The sequence below is a fragment of the Amblyomma maculatum genome, chromosome 1 (assembly GCF_055883805.1).
Source record: "Amblyomma maculatum isolate TAMU_Amacu chromosome 1, ASM5588380v1, whole genome shotgun sequence".
NCBI classification, from domain to species: Eukaryota; Metazoa; Arthropoda; class Arachnida; order Ixodida; family Ixodidae; genus Amblyomma; species Amblyomma maculatum.
Window position 1 is genome coordinate 105283613 of NC_139344.1, and position 24953 is coordinate 105308565.

General features: G+C 45.3%; 1 protein-coding gene across 3 annotated transcripts in view; it reads right to left on the reverse strand.

Annotated features, from left to right (window-relative positions):
- The window catches only part of Megf8 (multiple EGF like domains 8), a 211678-nt gene that overhangs the window by 167206 nt on the left and 19519 nt on the right, over positions 1-24953 (reverse strand). For all 3 annotated transcript variants that reach the window (XM_084588754.1, XM_084588753.1, XM_084588756.1), the window contains exons 7-12: positions 21682-21883; positions 19499-19677; positions 10992-11213; positions 3205-3408; positions 2285-2545; positions 152-255 (exon numbers count right to left, since the gene is read on the reverse strand). In XM_084588754.1, coding sequence (XP_084444880.1) covers positions 152-255; positions 2285-2545; positions 3205-3408; positions 10992-11213; positions 19499-19677; positions 21682-21883 — 1172 coding nt within the window. The remainder of the gene's footprint in view (positions 1-151; positions 256-2284; positions 2546-3204; positions 3409-10991; positions 11214-19498; positions 19678-21681; positions 21884-24953) is intronic.

A 24953-nucleotide genomic window follows, 5' to 3' on the forward strand; every position in this document is an offset into this window, starting at 1 on the left:
CTCTCACCTTTTTATCTTAATTAAGGAGCCAGAGTTCACAGCTCCTACCCCATTACCATGTGACATGGTCACCTGACATCGTACAAACCTACGACTAATCAGTGTTGGTCATGATACCCTTTGAAAAGCTTGAATGAGAGTGCCAACTCACAGGTGGCATGGGGTGGGACACAGGTCAGGACGCCTCACAGCGGAACTCTGGCGACCTCGGCGTACGCAGAAAGCTCCTTCCACAATCCATTCACAGAATGGGTCCTGCAAGGTGTAACAATCAGTACGTCAGCAGCATGGCAGGCACAACATGCCAGCACTGCATGGTGTATTGCAGATATGCTGGCATCACCACATTTCAGCTAGTCGTGAATTTAATCAAGCCCACAGTCTCAGATTGCAGTCTGCAGCTTCGAAGTTGCAATGTTATGCTGCTGCCAAAATATTGGACAAGCAGCAGTGGTAGCAAGTGTATAAATCTTGCCCACAAAGCATGTTGCCCCAGAGTGGTGGTGCAGTGGTTAGGTCGCTCAACTACCGTGTCCAAGAATGCAGGATCCAATCCTGGCCTCGGCAGCCACTTTATGATAGAGGCGAAAAGCAAGGCTTCCGTGTGCTGTGCGATGTCAGTGCACGTTAAAGAACCCCAGGTGGTCGATATTTCCAGAACCCTCCACTATGGCATCTCTTATAGCCTAAGTCACTTCGGGACATTAAACCATCCAAACCACAAAGCATATTACCAATTTAAAAGTCACCTTGACCTAACTTTTTCACTAAAATCTTATAAAAGGTTATATTGAGCCATTTGCTTTCATCTAGAGAAGTTTAAACCTTGATAATATCAAATAAACAAAAAGTACGAGCAAATAAATTATCAGGCCCACTTGTACATGCACATGAAATTTTAAACAATCATTTCAGTCAGTACATTGTTTAACAACCTGGCCTAATAGCTAGTGTTTGTTATATAATAAAGGTGTGTGAACGGAAACTTCAATTATTAATTCAATAGTATGTTTGCTGTTTGGCCTATACCCAATTCGAGGAACTTATATTAAAGACTCGTCAAACAACTGAAAATTTCCAAATATTAGGCAGCGATAAAATACCGCATCAACTATATAAAATTCACCCATGGTAGAAGCACAATATTTTGCCCTGCAAATCAAGTTTAAAGTGTCAGCAAAACACTACAAAAGCATCCTCTTCACTTTGCTCAACGTCCCATTTGGGTGATGCTAGGCTTAAACCTCATGTGAATTTCTGCAAGTGGGCTTTTCCCACACATCCCGATTAGCAAAAGACAGCTGACCTCCTGCTAAGATTTTTTTTTTTTTCGATCCATAGCATGTTACATGCTTCCTGTCCCCTCCTTCTATCGCCTTTACAATTCCCCATGAACTCTAACATAGTGTTATTAGTGTTATGGTAAACAGCAATATGCGAGAATGCCCATTTGCAGAATTTAGCATGGGACTCCCGAAAAGGGGTGGGCTGCGAGTTGAGGCGTCACTGGCAGGGCAATTGAATGTCAAGAAACCCCACTGAGTGCACCGTAACCCATGCACCTCTGATGTTCACATGCAATGCCAGGCGTGATGACAACAGGAGGGCCTCAGTTGCTAGGCCAAAAACCAGCCTGGCAACTTAGTGCCTGCTTCTGAGTTTATAGCCGAAGGTGATTGTAAGCTGCTTATTCGCCAGCCGCCCAAACCCAGCTGTATGCCACTTTCAGGTGCTGACTGGTGCATCGATGGTCATTTCTTTTTATTTTGCTGTTCCAATGTGCATTCTTATTGTTTTATGCCTGTACTGTTCTTTCAGTACAAGACTGCACTCTCTGTGAGATGGAGCCTCCTACCAAGGCTTCATTTCTGCATATTCAGCAAGTTTTTATTATTATTATTATTATTATTATTATTATTATTATTATTATTATTATTATTATTATTATTATTATTATTATTATTATTAATGCAAGGGGGCATGACCAAGGGGCACTGGGTTGGGTCAAAGATGTTTTTTCGCAGGATTTGGTAAAGCTTGAATTTAAGAATAAAGCTGGACAGTACGCTAAATTTTCAATGCCCCCATTATAAGAAGAATAAAAATACATACTGGGTATCTCATATCCCTCAAAGCTTGGTTTACGTTGAAATTCTTTTCCTGTTTCATAATTTTGAGACAACAAGCATTTCTTGTATTCAAGTAATAAAAAAGGCAATAAAGAGACCCTGCCATACACAACAAATCTGCACGCCATGTAAAACGTATCACATAACCGACTCACCTTGACGCAGTCGTGGCAGTAGATGAATCCAGAGCAAGTGGGACAATGCTGCGGTTCCAAGACCAAAAGCTGTGAGCTTTCTGGGGCGCAAGGCAGGGCGGCTCCCTTGGCAACTGCCTCTGGGGCTGGCTGTCGAGGCACACAAGATGAAGCTGACGAGCACCAGCCACAGCCTGCGTCACTAAGGCATGCAAGGCATGTGCCCCGTGAAGGGCACTGGGTCCCATTGCGGTACGGTTCCAGATGCTTGTTGGAGATCACCTGCAACAAGCAAGCAGGCAACATGCGTGAGGCTCTGTAGCCTTGTCAAGACAAGAATCAGCAGCCGCCTCCAGGGTTGAGAAAAATCAATTCTAAGCCATTCACAGCATTAGAGGTTTGTTACAATGATGCCACCATTAAAAAATTGATGCCTCGAAGGCTAGCTCCACTGCTTAGAAATTTTCAATTTGTTATACAATCACAGGTATATGCCATGACATGTCCATTTTTACTACAGCATGGACAGTTTTTCAAAGGAAGCAGTAGCACATCATGTTTGGTTTCACCATACGATTGTAAAAGACCTGCTTTGGCCAAGAAAAATTGCAGCCTTCTTGGTTCAGAAGCCCTCAACTGTAGCCATTAGGGCTCATAACAAAACTGAATCAAATCTGAAGAATGAGCTGCATGCATGAGTACACAACAGCCAGGTGTATAACCTGCATACAGAGGATATATATCCGACTGCAGTATTGCTAAACTTCTGCAATCTTGCAAAGCAGTCATGAACACACGCAAATGAGAAATGCGCAAATGCTATTATATTCCCTAAAAACTCAAATTTTGGTGAGCAAAACTGTTGTGACAACTTGAAAGTGGCAATGTTTAATTTTTTTAAAGCCCATTTTTGAGAGCAAAACATGTCCAGAACACCTTACCTGGTGGGAGGCCAAAGCATTCCATCGTAGATCTAAGGTTCGGTCACAATGCTTGGTGCAATACTTGGCTGGTGCATGTAGAGTGAGATCGAGAAGGTAACGTAGCTCTCGCATTGCCGTTGATGGCAAAAGAAGTGGCTGGCCATTTGGACGCTTTGCTTCCGTTCGATTATAACTGTGTGCGCTCAGCTGCGCCACGAGCTCCTGCATTTATTAAGTAGAAGACACCCATGTGAGAGAGTATCCTCACGTAAAGGTGCAGCCAGAATAATTAAGAGCCTGCTTCTGTGTTGCACTTTCCTCACACATTATCCAGAGAGATTATGATCGTTCTTTGAGTGTACAAACAAGCACACAAGAGATGTTTGCTAGTATGCATATGAAGTAACTCCTAGTTTTTTACTAGGTATGGCGTGAGAGGAGTTTCATTGCCGAAGCTTGCTCTGTATTGTTTTGGCCATGAACATACATTTTTGCAAGACACATTTTACTTTATACTGTTTAAGCATCCTTTTCGAAAGTTCTGGCATATGTATATATACGTTCTGGCATATATATATATATATATATATATATACCGGGTGTCTAAGCTAACTTGAACCAGGGTTACAAAATAATATATTTGAGATAGGTCAGCGAAACCGGTTGCATACAATTGCCAGCCTCCTTGCGCACTACAGGCAATTTTTTTGTTTTGCAGTTACTTAATTCGCTAATTATGTTAACTTTTCTAATTTATTAAATATTCATCTTAGACCAAAAATGTGAACTGGAAAGTTTTAGAGCACCTTCAGAAACCCCCATTTCATTAATTGCGATAAAGAAAGTCTCATGTGTATCTTTTTTTCCAGGCTCAAAAGAAAGCCCGCGAAATACAAATAATACCATGTGACTAGCGCATTTGAGCGCCACGATTGTGGTGCTCTCAGTCATGGTTTGAGCGAACGAAATCAGCTGCGGCAGTAACCCGGTGGTCCCGTCGCAGTGGCAGGCTGAAACGTTGGCGATGGTTGGAGCGAGCTCGAGTTCGGCCGTCGTCACCGCGATCTTGGCAAGGCCTGCACACCACAGCAGCCTATTCACGACAGGCAGATGACGATAAAGTACTGGCAAATGCAGGTGCGAGCACGAATTTGAGTCGAGTAACATGATGTCATATCGCCCCTTTACCCAAGCCTGTACGCGCAGATTCAGTGGCTGATACCTTATCACTCATCCGTTTGTCCTGACATTTGCTGATGGGACAGAAGATGATGCAAAGGCCTTGTTAGAATCTCGGTGGTGTCAGCTCGCCCATTCGCTGCTACTTGCACTGTAACAAGGGCCGGCTGTCTGACGCGGACGAAGAAGCCATTGCAGGCATATCGGCCTGCTGCTTTAACGGGGCAGAGGAGACACGGCCACAGCTAATTTCATTCGCTCAAACCGCGACTGAGAGCACCACAATCGCGGCGCTCAAATGCACTAGTCACGTGGTATTATTTGAATTTCGTGGGCTTTTTTTTTTTTAGCCCGGAAAAAATGATACAGGCGAGACTTTCTTTATTGCAATTAATGGAATGGGGGTTTCTGAAGGTGCTCTGCAACTTTCCAATTCACATTTTTGGTCTAAGATGAATATTTAATAAATTAGAAAAATTAAGATAATTAGCTAATTAAGTAATTGCAGAACAAAAAATTGTCAGTGTGCAAGGAGGCTGGCAGCTGTATGCAACTGGTTTTACTGACCTACCTCAAATATATTATTTGTAATTCTTGGTTCAAGTTAGCTGGGACACCCGGTACATGCCAGAACTTTTAAAAAGGATGCTTAAACAGTAGAAAGTAAAATTTGTCTTGCAAAAATGTACATTCATGGCCAAAACAATACAGAGCAAGCTTCGGCAATGACACTCCTCTCACACCATACCTAGTAGGTATGTATGTACATATATATATATACACATATTGACATGTTGGGCCTCTTAGACTCTACCTACAGTCCAGCCCACTTATAACAGCCGCAGATATAACGAACGCTCGCTTAGTACAAACGAGGGCGGTGCTACTGTCAAAATATATATTGGGGCAATGGCACAGTGTCTCACATAGAACGAACTGTTGTGGCCTTAACACTCTGTTAGAGCAAACGCGAAGCTGTCGGGCCCCCGTAGTTGACCGAGCTGGCAGTGTTTGACGTGGTTTCGCTCGACTGCGAACCCGCGGCAGGCGAATTTCGCGCACTTTGTGTTCCCCTGAAACGACGCGAACACAGAGCGCACAAAGCGTCCCCCAGCGCTCCTTTGAGGGTAAAATAAAGTAAAAAAAGAAAAAGCACGTGTTGAAAAATGAAAACGAAAAAGCGCGCGCGCACGGTGACGAAAGAGAAAGTGGTGCCGCCCGCATAGCTGTGATGCATCCACGTGATCTGCGTCGGCCAATCCGGAAAGTCAGGCGCCTGCTCTACCGGCTCAAACCGGTTCTCCATTTGTTGCTCCGTTGCCACCCCGCGCTGAGGGCATTGCGCCGTCGATTCTTTCTGTGTGATGGCACATCGTTGCCGCATCCATGCCTTTCCCAGATCGGGGAGTTGAAGGCTGCCTCAACGCACGAGCCCAAGGGCTTGACTTGCGCCTGATGCGATGAAGGACTGTACGCCGACCTCTTCAGGTGCTAAAAGGAAAGCTCTTGACATCACAACGAAGATGGCCATTGTTAATGAACTTGCTCAAGGTGCAAAAAACTGCGAACTGGTCAAGAAGTCCCGACTGTCGAAATCGACCATTTCAACCATTGCTAAGGGCAAGGAAAAGATTCTTGGTGCTACCGTGAATGCCGACCCGACGACTAGAAAGCGCCTTCGGAAGGTGACCTACGCGGACGTTGAGGACGCACTGCTGAAGTGGTTCGCTGACGCCCGGTCTCGCAACGTTCCGATCAGTGGACCGCTGATGCTCTCCAAGGCTAAAGACTTCGCCTTCCTTTTGGACTTTCCCGATTTCAGCCCAGGCAATGGATGGCTCCACCGGTTTAAGGCTCGCCACGGAATTGCTTTCAAGGCGGCCGTCGGCGAGGCTGCGTCTGTGAACGAGGACGTCGATGCGTGGCTTTCCGGCAACCTCCCAACAATCACGAGCTATGCTCCACAGGACGTTTACAATGCCGACGAGACTGCGTTGTTTTATCAGATGTTGCCATCTAAAACGCATGCCTTGAAAGGCGACAAGTGCGCAGGAAAGAAGAACAGCAAGTTGCGCATAACCGTTCTTCTGTGTGTCAATATGGAAGCCAGTGACCAGCGGCTGCCTTTTGTCATTGGCAAGTCACGTAAGCCGCGATGCTTTGGAAGCTACGTGCCCGTACACTACAGGAACAATACAAAAGCCTGGATGAGTCGTGACTTATTTGCAGAGTGGCTTGTCGAGTTCGACCGCGACATGGCACGAAAAAACAGGAAGGTCCTGCTCGTGCTGGATAACTGTGCAGCCTTCCTTGAGTGCGGTGACAGTGCTCTTCTTGCTTCCCAATGCAACCTGCAAAATTCAGCCGCTGGATATGGGCATCATTCATGCGTTCAAGGTGTGCTACCGACGGCGCGTCATCCAACGCTTGTTGATCGCGATTGATGCTACCATGCCAGTTCGCATCAGCTTGCTTGCCGCCGTGGAGATGTTGAAAGCGGCGTGGATGGAACTCACCGCGGAGTGCATAGCAAATTGCTTCCGCATGGCGGGTTTTATAGTCCCGGGCACCGAGGAAGCCATAGATCACCCACCGGAAGGCCGGTTGCACGAGGACTTGTGGCAACGCGTCGTTGACACGCAGCTGGCCGGACCTGACGTTGCCTGGGACGATTTCGTTTCTGCTGATGACGACGCCGACATTGCGGAGCCATGCACTGACGAAGCTATTGTGCGTGATGTGCGAGCCCTTCCTGACTGCCTAGAGACCGACGAGGACGATGACGAGGATGCTGCTCTGCCGCCGGTTGCTGTGAACGCTTCAACCGCGATCGGTTACATCGCGTCGCTTAAGGAACTCGTGTGTAGCAGAGGCCTTGGCGATGAACATATTACCGCGCTGGAAAAATTAGAAACGGCAGTGATGCGATCAGCTTTGAAGAAGCAGACATGCATCACGGACGTTTTTCAAAAATAAAGTTAACTTTCGTCTCGCTTGCTCTTTTTGCCCGTATTATAGGTGGTCCACTTACTACGAACTTTGGATACAACGAACAAATGCCGCGTGACAATCAAGTTTGTTATAAGTGGGCTGTACTGTAGTTAAAGAATTTTCAAAAGATCAGACTGACCCCTCCCAACTTGCTTTAGGTTACTTTAAGGTGTCCTCTAAAGCATGCATGTGCTCTCACGTGGTTGTGATATGTTGAGGACCTCATGTGGACCAGTGGAAATGAAGTCAAGCACTTTGATTTGCGTTCACTGTTGGGAACATTGAAGAAGTGCTCCAAAATCATAAAGGCCTCAGCTATGCTTTCCGCAGTGCCACACACTAGAAACAGTGACCCTTCACAAAACAGCCCCATCACGTTTTGAGGATGCTTCACCGCACAGTTAACACAGAGAAGCCCAAAGACCGATGAAACTGCACGTGACCACCTTGCAGCTTCAGCGTCTGAAAGCAGCATGTGGATGCACGTGAGGAATCATTTTTATTTTTTTTGCGATAGCGTGCTTTGCCGCATAAAATGATTATTTACAAATAAAAGCACAGGCCGAATTCCTAAAGGAAATCTAGTAAGAGCTAGTGACAAAGACCTAATATCCAGGTGTCAACATCCGGCGGTTGACCTGGGAGTAAATGCATATGCATTGAAGCAGCATGTTGCCAGCCCAGAATAGAAAAGTTGTCATGCCTGCCATTGCGCGTACAAAGTGTGCAGACACCACTATTGCATGCAATTCAGGTTTGGGGGGATGGAGGGAGGGGGGGGTCTATATATAGATGATTGTTGGCTGCACAAGTAGTACCTAAACGCAATCCCCCATCCAAATTGGAGTGAACTTGCCCATGTCTGAATTAATGAACGTCTGACGCCACAAAGTTACATGGGCACCGGTCGGCGTTCCTAGCTTGACTTTTCTGAACTAAAGCGGTAGACTAAGAAAATTTTACTGTATGTGGATGCAGAGCACTGAAGACGCGTGCTTTGGGAAAGTGTGGGGAAGAGGGAAAAGTGATGACTGAGACCAAATGAGGATTGTATCTTGCGTGAATTGCTGCCGCAGTTCCAGGAGGAGGTCCCACAGCTAAGAATGAGTCAAGGCTAAACTGGTCTCCAAAAACAAGTTTTTTTTTTTTTTTTTTCTAGTAGTGGTGGGGGAGGGGGGAATCGTAATGTGGACCACCCTAAAATGGCTTTCTTCTACATTCTTTCTACTATTTAATCAATCATCTCCAAAGTCAAAGTTACATTATTACTACAAATTGACACAGAAGCCTCTCATGCTCACTACATTTATCTGCTGATTAGCTTAACCAAGGCTTAGAACCTGGCAACATTGATGTCACAGGTGGGTATCATACACCCTCCCTGTTAGATCACATTCCATGTGACATGCATGGTGTCACAGGATGTGCCATGCCTGCCACTACAGAGTAGGGTGGTACTGATGAACACTCTCAAGGATAGGTTATACTCAACATAAATACCACAAAATGTAGAAAACTGAACTGCTGCCACTGTAGCTCAGTCAATAGAGCACTGGACACAAAATTCGCAGGTTGTGGGTTCGGATCCTACCAGTAGCATGTCTCTTTTTTTTTTTTTTTACTTTCTCATCAATTATCGTTTCCATTGTTATTTCAGACTGATGCAAGCGCCCAAAACAAATATTCCTCATGCTTTCATTTGCATCAGTGGCTATTGGCTCCCTTCGTATCTACTCATAACGAAGCCTGTCTTTTTCCCCACATTTATTTGCTGAAGCTGTAAGCAAGGCCACCTGCAATTCATCACAACTCCTGCCAGGCTGAAGCACCACCTTTCATGAAAAAAAGAAAAAAAAATTAAATTTTCTGACAGTAAAGGATTGTCTCCAAAAAGCGCACAAGTTGAATGGCATATTCTAGCCATTCTGAGTTGTAACAACTAAGCACTTTTGCATTTTGTCCCGCGATAATGAAGCTGTCACAGGCAGGTCTGAAATATAACCTTAAGAAGGGAATATGTCTGAGCATATTGCTTCATTGTGCTATGCTTTTTGAAACCTAAGACCTCATGTGCAGCCATGCATCACTTGCAGCTGGTCACATAAGTACCCTAACAATACAGTTCCTTGCCCTAGCAACAGAGCAATTAGGTTGACTCTTCAGCCCAAATATGGAGGTCAGTGGTGCGGATGCTATCTCGGATTGCAACCAAGAAGAACGGTATGCAAGAAGAAGATACCCTTAGGCTAATACAGGTCTTTATCATCTGCAGGATAGTGTACGTGGCCCCGTACCTTCGTATGAGGAAAACCAATTTGAACCACCTGGACGTTATCATTCGAACTGCTTATAAGAAGGCGCTCGGGTTACCCATGAAAGCATCTACGCAGCATCTGCTACAACTGGGGGTACACAATACGGCTGATGAACTGATTAGCACCCATCTTACAAGCCAGGTAATGCGACTGGCCACAACCAAGACTGGTCGCAGGGTCTTAGAAAATTTGAACATTTGCTTTCCATAAGTGGCTGGGAGACAAGATATACCTCAAGAGTGGAAGAGCAAATTCCTTACGCTTCGCTCCCCAAAAACATGCACCCAGAACATCATCATGCTAGATGAATGGCGAGAAGCAAGAAGATGAACGAATCTTATTTAAGAGAAGAAGGAGCCTTCTTCGTGGACGCTGCGGGTCCTGTAGCGGGGATATCAACAATATCAGTGTTGCACCAAATGCATGTCGTGGACGGGCTTTCAGTTCATAACGGGGATACGCAGGCTATAGAGGAAGTGGCGATAGCCCTAGCCGCAACGCACTCTGCATCGAAATACATAGTTACAGGTTCCCAGGCAGCTTATAAAAACTATATGCGTGGCAGAATCACGCCGCTAGCCTGCGAAATTCTGAGTCAATGTAGGACTTCAGCTGCACGGAAGGAGCTAATATGGGTACCAGGTCACCAGGGAGTTCAAGGAAACGAGCACGCACACGCTTTGGCCTGAGCTTTTCTTTCCCGGAATCCTTCTACGTCCTCCCTTGCTGATTTAGGCTCCCCCTCTCCGTTAACAACATATTCAGAGATATTACAGCATTTGCACCTTGAAAGGCAGACATTCCCGAAGCCCGCTAAGGGTCTTAGTAAATCAAAAGAATGTCACCTTCGAAGGTTACAAACTATGTCATTTAATAATCCAGCAACACTTCACGCCATTGAGCCCGAGTCCTTTTCGGCGCAGTGCAAATTTTGTGGCCAGAAGGCAAGCTTATACCATATGGTATGGGCTTGTCAACAAAATACCGGTATTGACATAATAAATCAGCCAACGTGGGAAGACTGGGAGGCGGCCCTGTCCTGCTCGGACCTCAAGTAACAACGAGCCCTCGTCGAAAGAGCACGGGCAGCGGCTTTTACCAACGGTGTCCCGGACTAGGAACCCGTTCAGCCTTCCCTTAATCTAAGCCAATGTGGCTTCCAATAAACTTTTTCATCATCATCATCATCATCTATGTGACTACGAGTTTACTTTGCCGCCATTTCATTCAGAACCTGCTACTCGTATTCAGTAACACAAATCTCCACACAGAGCTCACACCTGTAGAAAAAGCGAGCCCAGACAGCAGCAGAAAACTCACAGTGTCCTCAAGACGGGTGGTGCCAGCCTGGCCCAGGCGCAAGGTAGCTCGTCCCCCACTGATGTCAAGAAAGAGGCGCAGGAGCTCCCCTGATGGGGGCAGTGCTCCCCGAGGGTGCAGGAAGCCCAGCAGACGTGCCATGTGCTCTCCGCCCCCTTCCTGATCGTCTTGGTATTCAGAGGTAAACACCAGTGACTGGCTGGTGCTGTTCACATACGACACCTACAGATGAGATTGCCATGAAAAAGATAAGGCTCCAGTAAGGGTCGGAAGCAGCGAAGAGGTTCATCCCATTTGGGAAGGAAATAGACAGTGGCATCACAAGCACAGGTATGGCCAACACAGCAACACTTTGTACACTCGTGCAGCTTACGCGAAACTGAAGGAAATGTTTGAATGACAAACACGTCCATGCAGTGCTTACTAAGCAAGTGCAGGAACTGTACAATGACCCATCATGTGCAGATACCTTAGTCTAACAGAAGTCAAGAATAGGCACTATAATGTCACGTAGTGGTGACGAGGTCGACGACACAATTGAAGGGTCGATGATTGCACTAAAGAAACTGTTTATTTGGGCTGACTTGCGCCCGCAAAAGAACTAAGCAACTCGGCGGCGGCGATAGCAACAAACGCGCTCGTCGGTCGTCGGACAAAGAATGCCCGTTACACTCGGCAACGCTCAATTTAAAGGCTGCACAGAACAATCTAGATAACGTCGCAAGCAGCTACCAGCACGGGCTGGAACATTGTGGAAAGACACCCGAGTGGCCGGAACCTTCGAGACAGGTCTCGGTGCATCTTGTGCTACAACAAAACTGATAAAGGTGTGACTCGCGGCGTCGAGCATTAACAAACAAAGATTACGGAACTGATACGCGGTCCAGAATCAGAGTGATAAGCCTGTATGCCGGCGGCTGTTAAAAAGCAACAAATACTGTTTTGAAGGTTTCGCGGCATTACTCCCCCCTTAAAAAAAACATCGCCTCGATGTCCCAAAACAGAGCAACTTAAACATAAGCACTGCAAATTTTAAACACCACACATTCTTTAACGCGCGTAATATGGCTTCAGTCGTACAACATGTACAATTTCTGGGTGTGCGCGTCGCCGTTGTGATGCTGACATTCCGTCGGGAATGACTTCATAGTCCAGTGGGCCGACGCGGCGAATGATTTTGTACGGCCCAAAGTATCGACGCAACAACTTTTCACTTAATCCGCGACGGCGAACAGGTGTCCAAACCCACACTTGGTCTCCTGGATTGTACTCTGCGTGGTGTCGTCGTAAGTTGTATCGTCGGCTGTCGGTGCGCTGTTGGTCTTTAATACACAGCCGTGCGAGTCGTCGGGCTTCCTCTGCACGCTGCAGGTAGGCGGCGACGTCGAGGTTGTCCTCGTTGGTTACGTGCGGTAGCATTGCGTCGAGCGTCGTCGTGGGCTCCCTACCGTACACAAGCTTGAACGGAGTCGCTCTGGTCGTCTCCTGGACTGCCGTGTTATACGCGAAGATCACGTACGGCAAGATGGCGTCCCAGGTCTTGTGTTCAGCGTCGACGTACATAGCGATCATGTCAGCGATCGTTTTGTTCAGGCGCTCCGTAAGGCCATTGGTCTGGGGATGGTACGCAGTTGTTCGTGGATGGCTTGTGTGACTGTAGGCTGGTCTTCCAGGGCGACAGGAACACGGCTTGGGTCTTCCTTTGAAGGATCAAAGGCAGCACCTCCACCAGATGTCACGTAGTGGTGACGAGGTCGACGACACAATTGAAGGGTCGATGATTGCACTAAAGAAACTGTTTATTTGGGCTGACTTGCGCCCGCAAAAGAACTAAGCAACTCGGCGGCGGCGATAGAAACAAACGTGCTCGTCGATCGTCGAACAAAGAATACCCGTCACACTCGGCAACGCTCAATTTAAAGGCTGCACAGAACAATCTAGATAACGTCGCAAGCAGCTACCAGCACGGGCTGGAACATTGTGGAAAGACACCCGAGTGGCCGGAACCTTCGAGACAGATCTCGGTGCATCTTGTGCTACAACAAAACTGATAAAGGTGTGACTCGCGGCGTCGAGCATTAACAAACAAAGATTACGGAACTGATACGCGGTCCAGAATCAGAGTGATAAGCCTGTATGCCGGCGGCTGTTAAAAAAACAACAAATACTGTTTTGAAGGTTTCGCGGCAATAAGAAATGCATAGAAAAAAATCAACGTTAAAATGGTTGATGTACAGGCATGGGCAAAATTTCTTTAGATTTTGAAGCTGCTTCAGCATCACTAGGTGACACGATGATTTTGTCAAGGCTGCATAGGGTGATGACTAGGCCCATGCACATCCTACATTCGCCCGAATGACTATCTAAACGCTTGTTTCCTGTGAGGCGGTGCTTTTTATGTGCTTCAGCGCTAGTAGTCGTTTTTCGTTGCTTGTGGTCACTGACAGCCATACGGCCCTCTTGCTCCAAACACAGCCAATCGACTGCAGTGATGGTGCGTATACACAGTGATCTTTCATCACACCCAAGGGCGCATTTTGGAAGGCTAGTTAGTGCATTCCTCTACATCTGATGGGGGGCATCTGGCACCACCTAGGCACCAGAAGTACCTTCAAAACGGTGCTCTGGCATCTGACAAAGTTCTGTCCATGACTGTACTGATTCTGGGGTGAAAAACCACAATAATAATAAAGCAGCAGGGATTATGCTAGTTTTTTCATTACTGCCTCACTGCCAAGAGTTTCATTAGGAGACTAGCACCGCACTAGTAGAAATTTTCCACTGTCAAAGGGAGTTCTTGTTGCTTATTGGACAGGAAGATGTATGCACATGAGCTGAGCAGCACTTCCACATACAGGATACTTCACTTTAGAATCTCTCATAGACTGAGTCTCTTTAGGACGTTAAACCCCATAAACCAAATCGAACTTCCCTTTATTTTCTGCACCCCAATTTACGAGCCATAAAATAGTGAATCTTTCCAGATTTTTCAATATCTAGGCCAAGGCAAGAAGGTCACAAAGCTCAGTTAAGCCTAACTTACCTAACTTTTTTTTTGTGAGGGGCCAAAGCCTCAATAAAAATGTTAATGACGCTCAGAACATATTGTTACGTGCTTTGTACGCACGGGGGGTTTATTTACAGAGATCGGTCCAAACAGGACTGCGGCGAAGCGTACAAACGTTCCTCTGCCCTTGCTCTTCTTCTTTCTTCACCGATCTACCTGACCATTCTTCTTCATCTTCCGTCGACGTTCTACGAAGGCGCGTGACATTTCCCTCCTCGCAGACGAAGCCCGTCGGGCGAGTTACAGAGAACCTCTGGAATGAAATCGCTTGAGGCGGCTACATGCACCACCTGAGACTGCCGTGACCGTCGACCATTCGCCGTTATGCGTGCTATGACGTAATTCAGGTCACTGATGCGTTCTAACACAACAAACGGTCCGGTGTAATGTGACAGCAGTTTTTGACAAAGACCACGCTTACGGAGAGGTGTCCACAACCACACAGTCCCCAGGAGCATAAGAAACTTGTTGGTGTCAGGCGTCATAGCGGTTCTTAGAAAGTTCTTGTGAAGATAAAATTCGAACTCTGGCCAGCTGGCGGGCTTCTTCAGCTCTGCAGTGTGGTAGCAAGAGAAGGTTCGTCATGAATGAAAAATGGCAGTATGGTGTCGAGGGCACAGCGAGGCGTGCGAGCATAGAGAAGGTAGAAGGGACTGTAGCCTGTTGTCTCATGGTGCGCTGTGTTATATGCATGAGTAATGAATGGTAGAACGCCATCCCAGTTCTTATGGTCTGCAGCGACGTACATAGCCAAAATGGTGGTAAGCGTCCTATTAGTTCGTTCTACCACACCGTTCTTTTGGGGATGATATGGCATGGAGTGGCGAAAACTGCAGGCGCTGAGGCGAAGAAGTTCTTCGACAATGTCCGCTGTGAATTGGCGTCCACGGTCACTAATGATGACTGCAGGAGGGCCGTGCCGAAGAATGACGAGTCGAAGCAAGAAATTTGATGCTTCAGACACAGTAGCGGATGGTATCGCGGCTGCCTCACAGTAGCGGGTTAAATAATCAACGCACACAAGAATCCATCGGTTTCCTTTAGAGGACCACGGGAAAAGTCCAAGAAGGTCAATGCCAACTTGCTCAAACGGGGCTGTTGGAGGTGTGACTGGCTGCAGTTTTCCATGTGGGCTTGAAGTCGACAGCTTAAAGCGCTGGCATTGCACACAGCTGGCTACATATCGCTTGATCGTTGAACGCATCTTCGGCCAGTAAAATCGCTGCTGTGTGCGGTGGAGTGTTCGGGCCACTCCCAGGTCACCAGACGTGGCGTCATCATGCATCATTTCTAGAACTGTGATACGTAGGCTTTCTGGAACGACAAGAAGCATACGTGCTCCCCCAGAGGCGAAATTTTTCTTGTAAAGCACTCCTTCGCGAATGCCAAATGTGTTCTTTATAGGATCGTTGGCGGAATCAAACAGTGAAGTTAATGTTTTGTCTTTGCGTTGCTCGGTTCGGAAAACTCGGAGATCGGGGAAGGTTTGTGAAATTGGAGCCAAATATTCATCGAAATTGTCTGAGTCGTTATCAGTCGTTTGAAGCGGAAAACACGAAAGACAGTCAGCATCTGAGTGTTTATGGCCGCTTTTATGCACCACAGTAAAATTAAACTCTTGTAGGCGTAAAGCCCATCGAGCGAGCCGCCCACCGGGGTCACGAAGACTCACGAGCCAGCAAAGGGAATGGTGGTCGGTCACAATCGTGAAAGCATTCCCGTACAGATAGGAACGAAAGCGCTGTACAGCGAAAACAACGGCTAGACATTCTTGCTCCGTAACCGTGTAATTTCTTTCACATTTACTCAACGAGCGGCTGGCATACGCTATCACGTGCTGATCGCGTCCATCGCGTTGTATAAGTACAGCGCCGATACCGATACCACTTGCGTCAGTGTGTACTTCAATTGGAGCTGATGGGCAGAAGTGGCGGCGAATTGGGCCCGAGGTCAAAAGAAACTTCAGATGACAGAAAGCTGAGTCACATTCGCTGGTCAAATTGAATGGTGCATTTTTATACAGTAGACACGTAAGTGGGTAAGCAATGTCTGCAAACCTTGGTACAAAGCGTCGAAAGTATGAGCATAGCCCCAAAAAGCTCTGCAGCTCTTTTACTGATTTGGGCACGGTAAAACTTTTGACGGCTTCAATTTTCTTGGGATCTGGTCGAACACCTTCTTTGTCAACTAAGTGACCGAGAACAATTGTTTCACGATCGCCAAAATGACATTTCTTTGCATACAGTACAAGACCAGCTCGTTCCATGCAATTAAGTACGATATCCAGACGGCTGTTGTGCTCACTAAATGTTTTGCCAAAAATTACAACGTCATCCAAATAACATAAACAAATTTGCCACTTTAGTCCACGTAGAATTGTATCCATGAACCGCTCGAATGTGGCAGGTGCATTACATAATCCAAAAGGCATAACGTTAAATTCATAAAGTCCGTCTGGTGTTATGAATGCCGTTTTTTCTTTATCTGCAATGTGCATGGGGATTTTCCAGTAACCGGATCTCAAGACAATAGAAGAAAAGTATGAAGCTGAGTGCAGACAGTCAATTGCGTCATCTATAAGTGGAAGCGGGTAGACATCTTTCTTCGTGACTGAATTTAAACGGCGGTAGTCAACACAAAACCTCCATGTGCCATCTTTCTTTTTAACAAGGATAACTGGAGCTGCCCAAGGACTACAGGACTCTCGAATAATGCCGCGCTTTAGCATGTCTTGAACTTGCTCATCTATTACCTTACGTTTAGTTGCTGAGACTCGATAGGGCTTCTGACGTATTGGAGGTGCGGACCCAGTGTTGATCGTGTGATGAATACTACTGGTAGGCAGTGGCATTGAGTCATCCTTGGCAAAGTCGAACACTGTCACGTGTTTCAGTAGTAGTTCCACTAGAATATGACGCTCAGTTGTAGAAAGAGACTTACTAATCATAGCCGTAACTTGGGTCTCCATGCCTGGTCGCACCTGCTGCTCAGTGACAGAGCTGTTTAACGCCGCGACAGAACTGGATATGCCTTCCTCGAAACGGGCGAGTTTTAGGCCCCGAGGCAACACAGTTGGCTCTTCGGAGTGGTTCACTGTCCACAGCTCAGTGCGGCCTCTAGTCACGGGAATGACGCAACGAGGCACAAGGATACTCTTCTTAGAGCAGGTGAATCTCGTAGGTTCTACTATAGCCTCAAAAGATTCGCACTGGTTCCGAATAGAGAAAACCCACACGAGTGCTGCAGATAACGCTGGCACAATTGTGTCTTCTTCCACAGCAAATGTTCCAAATTCAGGTGTCGAGTCATCCACAAGAACCGAAAGTAGTAAAGGATTCAAAGCAATCTCTCCCGTACCACAGTCTTCTAAAGTTGCACCACACTCTTGTAGAAAATCAATCCCAAGAATCCCATCATGCGTTGACCGAGGTAGTACTGCAAATTCTACTCTAAACTTGAGGCCGCCAATAACAACATCCGAAGCACACACACACCAAGAAGAACTAAAGGTTCACCACCGACACCACGGAATAACACTGCACGGTCACCACTGAACATTACTTTTCTACCTAAACGGTTCTTAAAACTCAAACTTATAACAGATACTGTAGCACCAGTGTCCACAAGAGCCATTGTTTTCACACCATCAACAAACATTTCCAATTTGTTCTTTAACATAAACACGGGCAGAGGTATGGACGTCATCGACTCGCCGGCGGCCTCACCTCCATCGGCCGCGCGGGCGCTGGGGTGGCGGCGTCACACTATGATCAGATGCAGGAGATGAATTCCGCAAATATGTCGAATGGTATGAGTCCCCAGTAGGCATAGTCAGGGATCGCTGTTGTTCGGTGTGCAGCCGTCCGTGAATATTCGCGTGGGGTCGGTAATCTTGGACAGTTGGAAAACGGCGGCGGCAGTATCTAGCGATATGCCCCGCAATGCCACACCTGTAGCACACAGGTTGAGGGCGCCAGCGATCAGCATAAGAGTCCTCACTAACAAAGTCGCAACGTTGGTTGTAGCGAGGCTCTCGCTGCTGACGAACCACATTTTCAGAATAGGCGGGCCTCTTTTCCATCGGCTGGTGGTCATAACGTTGAGTACAGCTGCGCTGATCGTCCATATGCAAAGCGCCGCTAGGTTGAACCCACGGAGTGGACAGGGCGGCAACATTTGCTTGCGGTGCACAACTCTGCCGCACATATTCTTCACTACAGATGGCGTCCCTAGATCTTGACAATTCCTCGCGTACAATCTCTCGTACCATATCAGCCATGGAAACTGAAGAACAGGCTTCAACACTAGCTACAGAGGTGACATTGGCCAGTCTTCCTAATTTAGGTGTAATTCGTCGCAGCTTGAGAGCCTCAAATGTTCTACAATGCTTTATAACATCAGCAGTGGTGCTCAGGTTCTCTTTGCTAATAAGAAAAGTATAAACGTCTTCCGCTATCCTTTTCAGGAGGTGACCGACTTTGTCTTCTTCAAGCATAGTACGGTTGACGAGTTTGCATAGCTTTAAGATGGCTTCGATATATGCAGTACAAGTTTCTCCGGGTACTTGCGCCCGGTGAAACAAAGTTTGTTCAGCGCGCTTCTTCTTTACAGGTTCATCCCCAAAATTTTTCTCGCTTTCGCTTGTAAAGATAGCCCATGTACTTAATGAATCCTCGTGATTATCGAACCAGTCAAAGGCAGTGGCGGCACGGAAGAACACCACATTAGCCAGCTTAGTAGCGGCGTTCCAGTGATTGTATTTACTCACTCCTTCGTAGTGTTTCAGCCACTCATCAACGTCCTCCTCAAGTTTTCCGAAAAACGTATGCGGCTCTCGATAATGGGGCCAGTTGTTCGCCGTGGATGATCCTGGCTGCTCGGTACTGCTGTCTTCAGTCATGTCTGATGGCATTGGTGGTAGGCCAGCAAGTCTACGGCTTCTTCGGTAGATGAAACGCTCCGTGGTCGCTACCCAAGCACCTCTCACCAAGATGTTACGTGCTTTGTACGCACGGGGGGTTTATTTACAGGGATCGGTCCAAACAGGACTGCGGCGAAGCGTACAAACGTCCCTCTGCCCTTGCTCTTCTTCTTCCTTCACCGATCTACCCGTTGACGTTCTACGAAGACGCGTGACAATATGAACTTTTTTTTTTTTTTTTGAGTGGTTAACAAGAGGTCAGAAATGTGCACAATACACTCACCTAAAATCATTATAAATTTTACACAACTGGAGATACACTCATAATTAAGAGAAGCACTTGGGAATAACCATGCAGCATGACTATCCCCCAAGCTAGTTCTTTCTCTCTTGAAATGCACCCTAGATAATTAACCTCCCAGAAGTTCTGTAGTATTCTATCTGGTTAGATTGTTACCAAGCCCGATATTTTCAGTGGGTCATAAAGTCCGATAGATTTATTCCAGAACATGGGGGTACCTGATCTGGCTGGGATAGGTTGACTGGATTTCTGTAGTGAAGCAGGAAGAGGCCAGGTCGAAAGTCTAGAATACGACACTCGTACACAGAGGTCACAATGTGGCCATGTGGACCCCAAAAGCCAGCTTGCTCAGGTGAAAAGTGGCCATCCTGGGGAGGGCGACATACTCCAGGAGGTTCTGGAGACAGAAAGCAAAAAAGAAACAAAACGGCATTTACTGGGTATGCAGTCTTGCAGCAAGTAACGCAAGTCCTGAAGACAGGAAACTGTTACATCACAATGCAATTTACCCCCTTATAATAAAAGATAAAAATAAAAATAGAATCCAACACAGTTGAACAGAGTTAGTAAAAAATTAAACTTATTTTTAATGACATGAAGTGTGTTATTCCACAATGAAATACGAAACAAGCAAGACAGAGGAGAGCCCACATAGAAACATTTTTGAGGCATATAATATTCTCAAAAAATGTGCACAAAGCCTGCTGTCAACAATTTAGTTGCCAGTTTTAGGCTTTCAAGGAAGTGCTGCATACATCACAGAGAAGAACTTTGGCACAATGTTGACTAAAATTGCCTACAGTCATCATTCTTCTTGATTACAGAAGGCTCCCCTTGTGGTAAACTTTGAGGGACCAGAAAATATGTTCATTTATCAAGTCAAATCACCTTTTTGCACTAACAAAAGTTCCCTTGACAATATAGTGGGTGGTTCAGTGAGCACTTCCAAAAATCCCAAAAGAATAGGGAATTCGAACAGAAAAAAAAAAACAAGAAATATTTCCAGAAACACTTTCTCAGATGCAGTGGCTGTAATTTACTACAAAAAATCTTTATAATTACATATCTAATTAGGTGTAATTCACTAATTAACTATTTAATTAGCACAGTTGGTGGCTAGTGTCAATGGAGAGTTCGAAGTCATGAACAAAACGATGCCATACCAGTCTTTTAACAAAAAAAAAAAAAAAAACTAAGAAAAACTAATTTTCTAAAGCCTTGTAGTGCGAGGATATCCAGTGCAACTAAGCGCACAGGTGCACAAGAAGCTCAGTGGAAGTGCCACGTCCACTGATGCTGTGTTGAAGTGACTGTAGTTCCAAATTCAAGCTCATGTGCTACATACTGTGCCATGACATGAATATCCTTTTGCTCTGCCGCATGGAACAAAAAAAAAAAAAAGAAAAAGCACACTCGCTCATTGCCAACTACACGGTCATTATTTCTGAAAGCGACGAAGCAAAAGGAAGTGCATGACATGGCACAGAAGAGCAGGCAGTTTGAATTTGGCACCATAGTTACTGCAAAACGTCTTCAGCGGATGTGCCGCTTCTACCAAATTTTCTCCTGTGTGTCTAATGCGCTAGCTTTGTTTTCATGCCGAAAAAAAAGCACTTGGCCTCCTATTCTAGGGCATCAGAAAATGAGTTTTTCTTCGTTTCAAAAACTGATATGGCATTGTCTTGTCCATGGCTTCAAACTCCAAATTTGCTCTAACCACCTAACTGCGTTAACCAAGAGGTTCATTAGTGAGTTTCGGTTAATTACGCAAGGCACCTTGTGATTCTTGTGCAGCTGACCGTTCCCATTGAAAGACTTCTCTGCAACACATGGTGAGTCACTGAATCCACCATGGCGTCCCTTTTACCTTACAGGGTCATACTAGGTCATACTCTGTACTTTTACATTTTAGCTAGCTTGTTCCAATTATCAGAAAGCCTGAATCACCGCATAGTCCCCATACTTTCTGGCTTTTTACAGGATTCAGCTTAGCAGAGTTGCTCATAAGCTCATTAATCAGTCTAATCCAAAGAAAGCCGACTGATTACACAAGTAGTACTTGCAAGACCACTGGCATATCCCATAGTCTGTCTACACATAATAGGTGCATTGTTCATACCTGTACGTCCTAATTCCATTTTTGTTTGGCGCATGATGGCCTTAGTAGCCTATGTGCCAGAAAACACAACACAACATAACACTAATTCCCTTGAGAAGGTAGGCTGAAAACCATAGCAGCCACTGTGGCTGCTGCACTTGAAAACTTTCTCTAAGAAGTATTATTTGATATCAACATAGCAGTGGCAACTGGATCACAAAGAAATGATCGTTGAAGATATACTGTTGACTGCAAGATGGCAATGGCATGTTTTATGGTTGGCTTCTAAAACTGAACTCATACCATTTATGGGATGGCAGGCAGCTGCCTCTACGCACCACCCACAGGACTGTGGGAAGGACGCCTTGGCAGACAGGCCCCGAAGGTCATTGCTTCCCACAGGCATGTTAGCATGACCACCCCAGATCATGCAGCTCTGGCAGTCACCCAAGACTGCACATAAGCCGGGGCAGCTACCTGGGCGGAAGTTACCGGAGCGACAATCCTGCACAGAAATGTAGGAAAGAGCTATGAGACAAGCATACCAATGAACGCCAGGTACAATATGACATACACTGCTTTACATTGTATAAAGAATGTCAAGGTGTTCAGTTCTGTCAAGTGTACGACCAAATTTGTTTTTCTCATTTTTTATTTTGCACTTCACTAACAAATCTGTATAACGTATATACTCGTGTAATGAGCCCACTTTTTTTTTTAAAGAAAAACTGACATCAGTCTGGAGGGAGGGCTCATTACGCAAGGAAAAAAATTGACAGATTTTTTGTGAGATTCAAAATTCCACACGTCCATAGTCTCCTGTTCATATATGTATCAATTCATCAATCATCAATGAAAACATGCAGTCAGCTGTGAGCATGATGCAGCTTTTTAGCACCGTCTGCTTCAAATGCTGTTTGCTTTGCCGCTATCACACGTTTCAATGATTTTGTGCGAGCAGACGGAGCCCACCTCAATTACAGCGTAATAAAGCAAACACACTGAACACCAGGGGCTGAATTATGCAAAGATCACATCCCAAAAACTGTCGCAAATCTGTCACAAACCAATTCGCTAGCCTCGACCTTATTGCTTGATTCTGACGGGCAGACCTGTTGGTTCGTGACAGCTGTCAGTTTGACAAGTTTGCGACAGTTTTTTTTTTTTATGTGAACGCTGCATAATTCCATCCCAGGCATGTGCAACAGCAGTTAGGGCAGCATGCTAAGCAAGCCTCCTGTCAAAATGCAGCATGCATCTTGCAACTCTAGCCATAAGCCAAGCCCAAGAGTAACAGAAAAAGCAACAGGAGGTGGAAGTAACACGATGTAAGCCTGGAAAAAAAAAAAGCCAGTGGCAAACACTGCGTGAATGAATCAATGAAAAATTCTCACTCTCATTTTTTTTTTCTTAACGATTTTAAATGGTCAACAACATGGGGAAGCACAATAAGTTTTTGAAAAACCTTTAAAAACTACAGCTGAGCCCGTGAGGTATCAAAAATGAGTGAAACAGAAAGGAATAAAGGGTGATGCAGATATTTGAACAAAGAAAAAAGCCAACAATTGACACAGCGAAAAAAAAAAAAAACGAATGATTCAAACAATGCAGATGGCACAGGTATGTAGCCCAAAAGAGACTGATGAGTGTAAAAAGTCAGAATCTAAAAGAGTAACAAAATACCAGACTATTAAAAGAAAAAAATATATATATATAGAAATGAAAAAAAAAAAAAAGAACATGTGCAATGAAGGCATGTCTTTATCGTTTTCTTTTAGTCTACATATTCATTTCATCTGCATTGTTTGAATCATTCCTGTTTTTTCTTCACCATGTTATCGTTGGCTTTCGCCTCTGTTTGACCATCTGCATCATTATTTACGCCTTCTTGTTTCACTTGTTTTTGGCCATCTCATATATTCACCGGCAGATCTTAAAAGGCTTTTTAAAAACTTTCTTCTGAGTGAGAATTCTTTTTTATTAATTCATGCAGTGTTTGCCACTGCGTGAATTTTTTTTCCCCAGGCTTACGTCATGCTACTTTCACCTCCTGTTGCTTTTTTGTTAATTGTGGGCTTGACTTATCGAATTATGAACTTATTGTTGTTATCATTTGTTCCACTTCCTGCTTTGCTTTTGTATGCGCTGCCTTTTTTTACCACGTTTAAATTTCGTGTATTTCTCGTGCTGTTTCTTTATGCGGGTATATATGCAGCGGTTTCGCAAATTTGCAAAATACAGTTGAAGTTCAGCGCTTGTTTGTCCTGTTATTCCTCAGTGCTTTGTCCTTGTCCAGCTAAGCGCTGCAGGAACTGATGGAAAGCCACTAGCCCGACAGCTTGCCCTCTTCAATCGAAATTTGTTTGTCTTGGATTTGTTAAGAAATGGATGGGAGTGGTCTTGAGTTATGTGAGCAGTGGAATCATTGAGAGTGAAACAGTCCAGACCATGCGATGGGGGACATACCATGTTCAAAAAGAGGACGACTGCTTCTGTGTTGTAAAGGAGCTAGAAGTGGGTGAATTTATGGCCCATCTCAACTCTATCAAGCCAGCAATATCATCATCTTCAAACACGAACGGGGCAGTGTCACGCTGCATGCACTGCGGGTGGCAAGCTATGGCCATGCAACTGTAAATAAATCTCCTGAGCTGTAAATAGGTCTGCATGAATGCCTTTCCAATGGTTCTGTATACTGTTTTCTTTTTTTAATTTTTGTTCATTTTGATGGTATAAATGTTCATATGATACGAATGTTTTCGTGACCCCATGAGATTCGTATCCCTGAGATTATACTGTGTGCACGTTTAATAGCCTGCGAGTTACTTTTGAGAGAAATGTTTTCATGACGCATGTAAATATGCTTGAAATGCAGATATGGGAAAGATGGGATAGGTTTGTGGGCAGTTTATATTCTGATGAGCAATAGATGTCTTTAAAAAAAAAAAAAAAAGAACTTTAAGTACAGAAAAGGGCTGTATAAATGGGCTGACAACAAAAAGTCGTGAGCTTAGTCCTTAATTACTTAAAAGTCAAGGGATGACTACATGAAAGTGTTAATTGTGATAACTCAGCAACTGTAGCAGCTACCCTAATTTAACTGCTGTTCTAAAATCTGCAAAAAAGTTGCATACCAAATTTGGTTACATTTCATGCATAATTAAAATAATTTTGACTGCAATAGAAATTACCACGCAGCTCTCAGATGTTAGAAGGGTAGATATTGAAGTGTCGTCAAAGCTATTTTCTGCACTTGGACACTCATTGTAAATGCCCAGAAGACCAAACCTCAGAAAAAAAGGCACAGTGCTTGGTTCATCAAGTGTTGAGTGCTGACTGCCCAAACCTTTCATCCTGATGTTACGGCAGGTTTTATTGCATCCAACTGGGACATTTTTTTTCCTACTTCTCAAACGGAAACTTTTTTCGGGGACATTTCTTACGAGGACATTTCTTTTAAGGGGTGGCATTTTATCCTGGGGACATTTTTACCGGAGCACACTGCTTCTATGGCAACACTCAGATCAGGCGGACAGAATCCAGAAATTGGCAAAGTCGATCATGCTAAGCTAGAA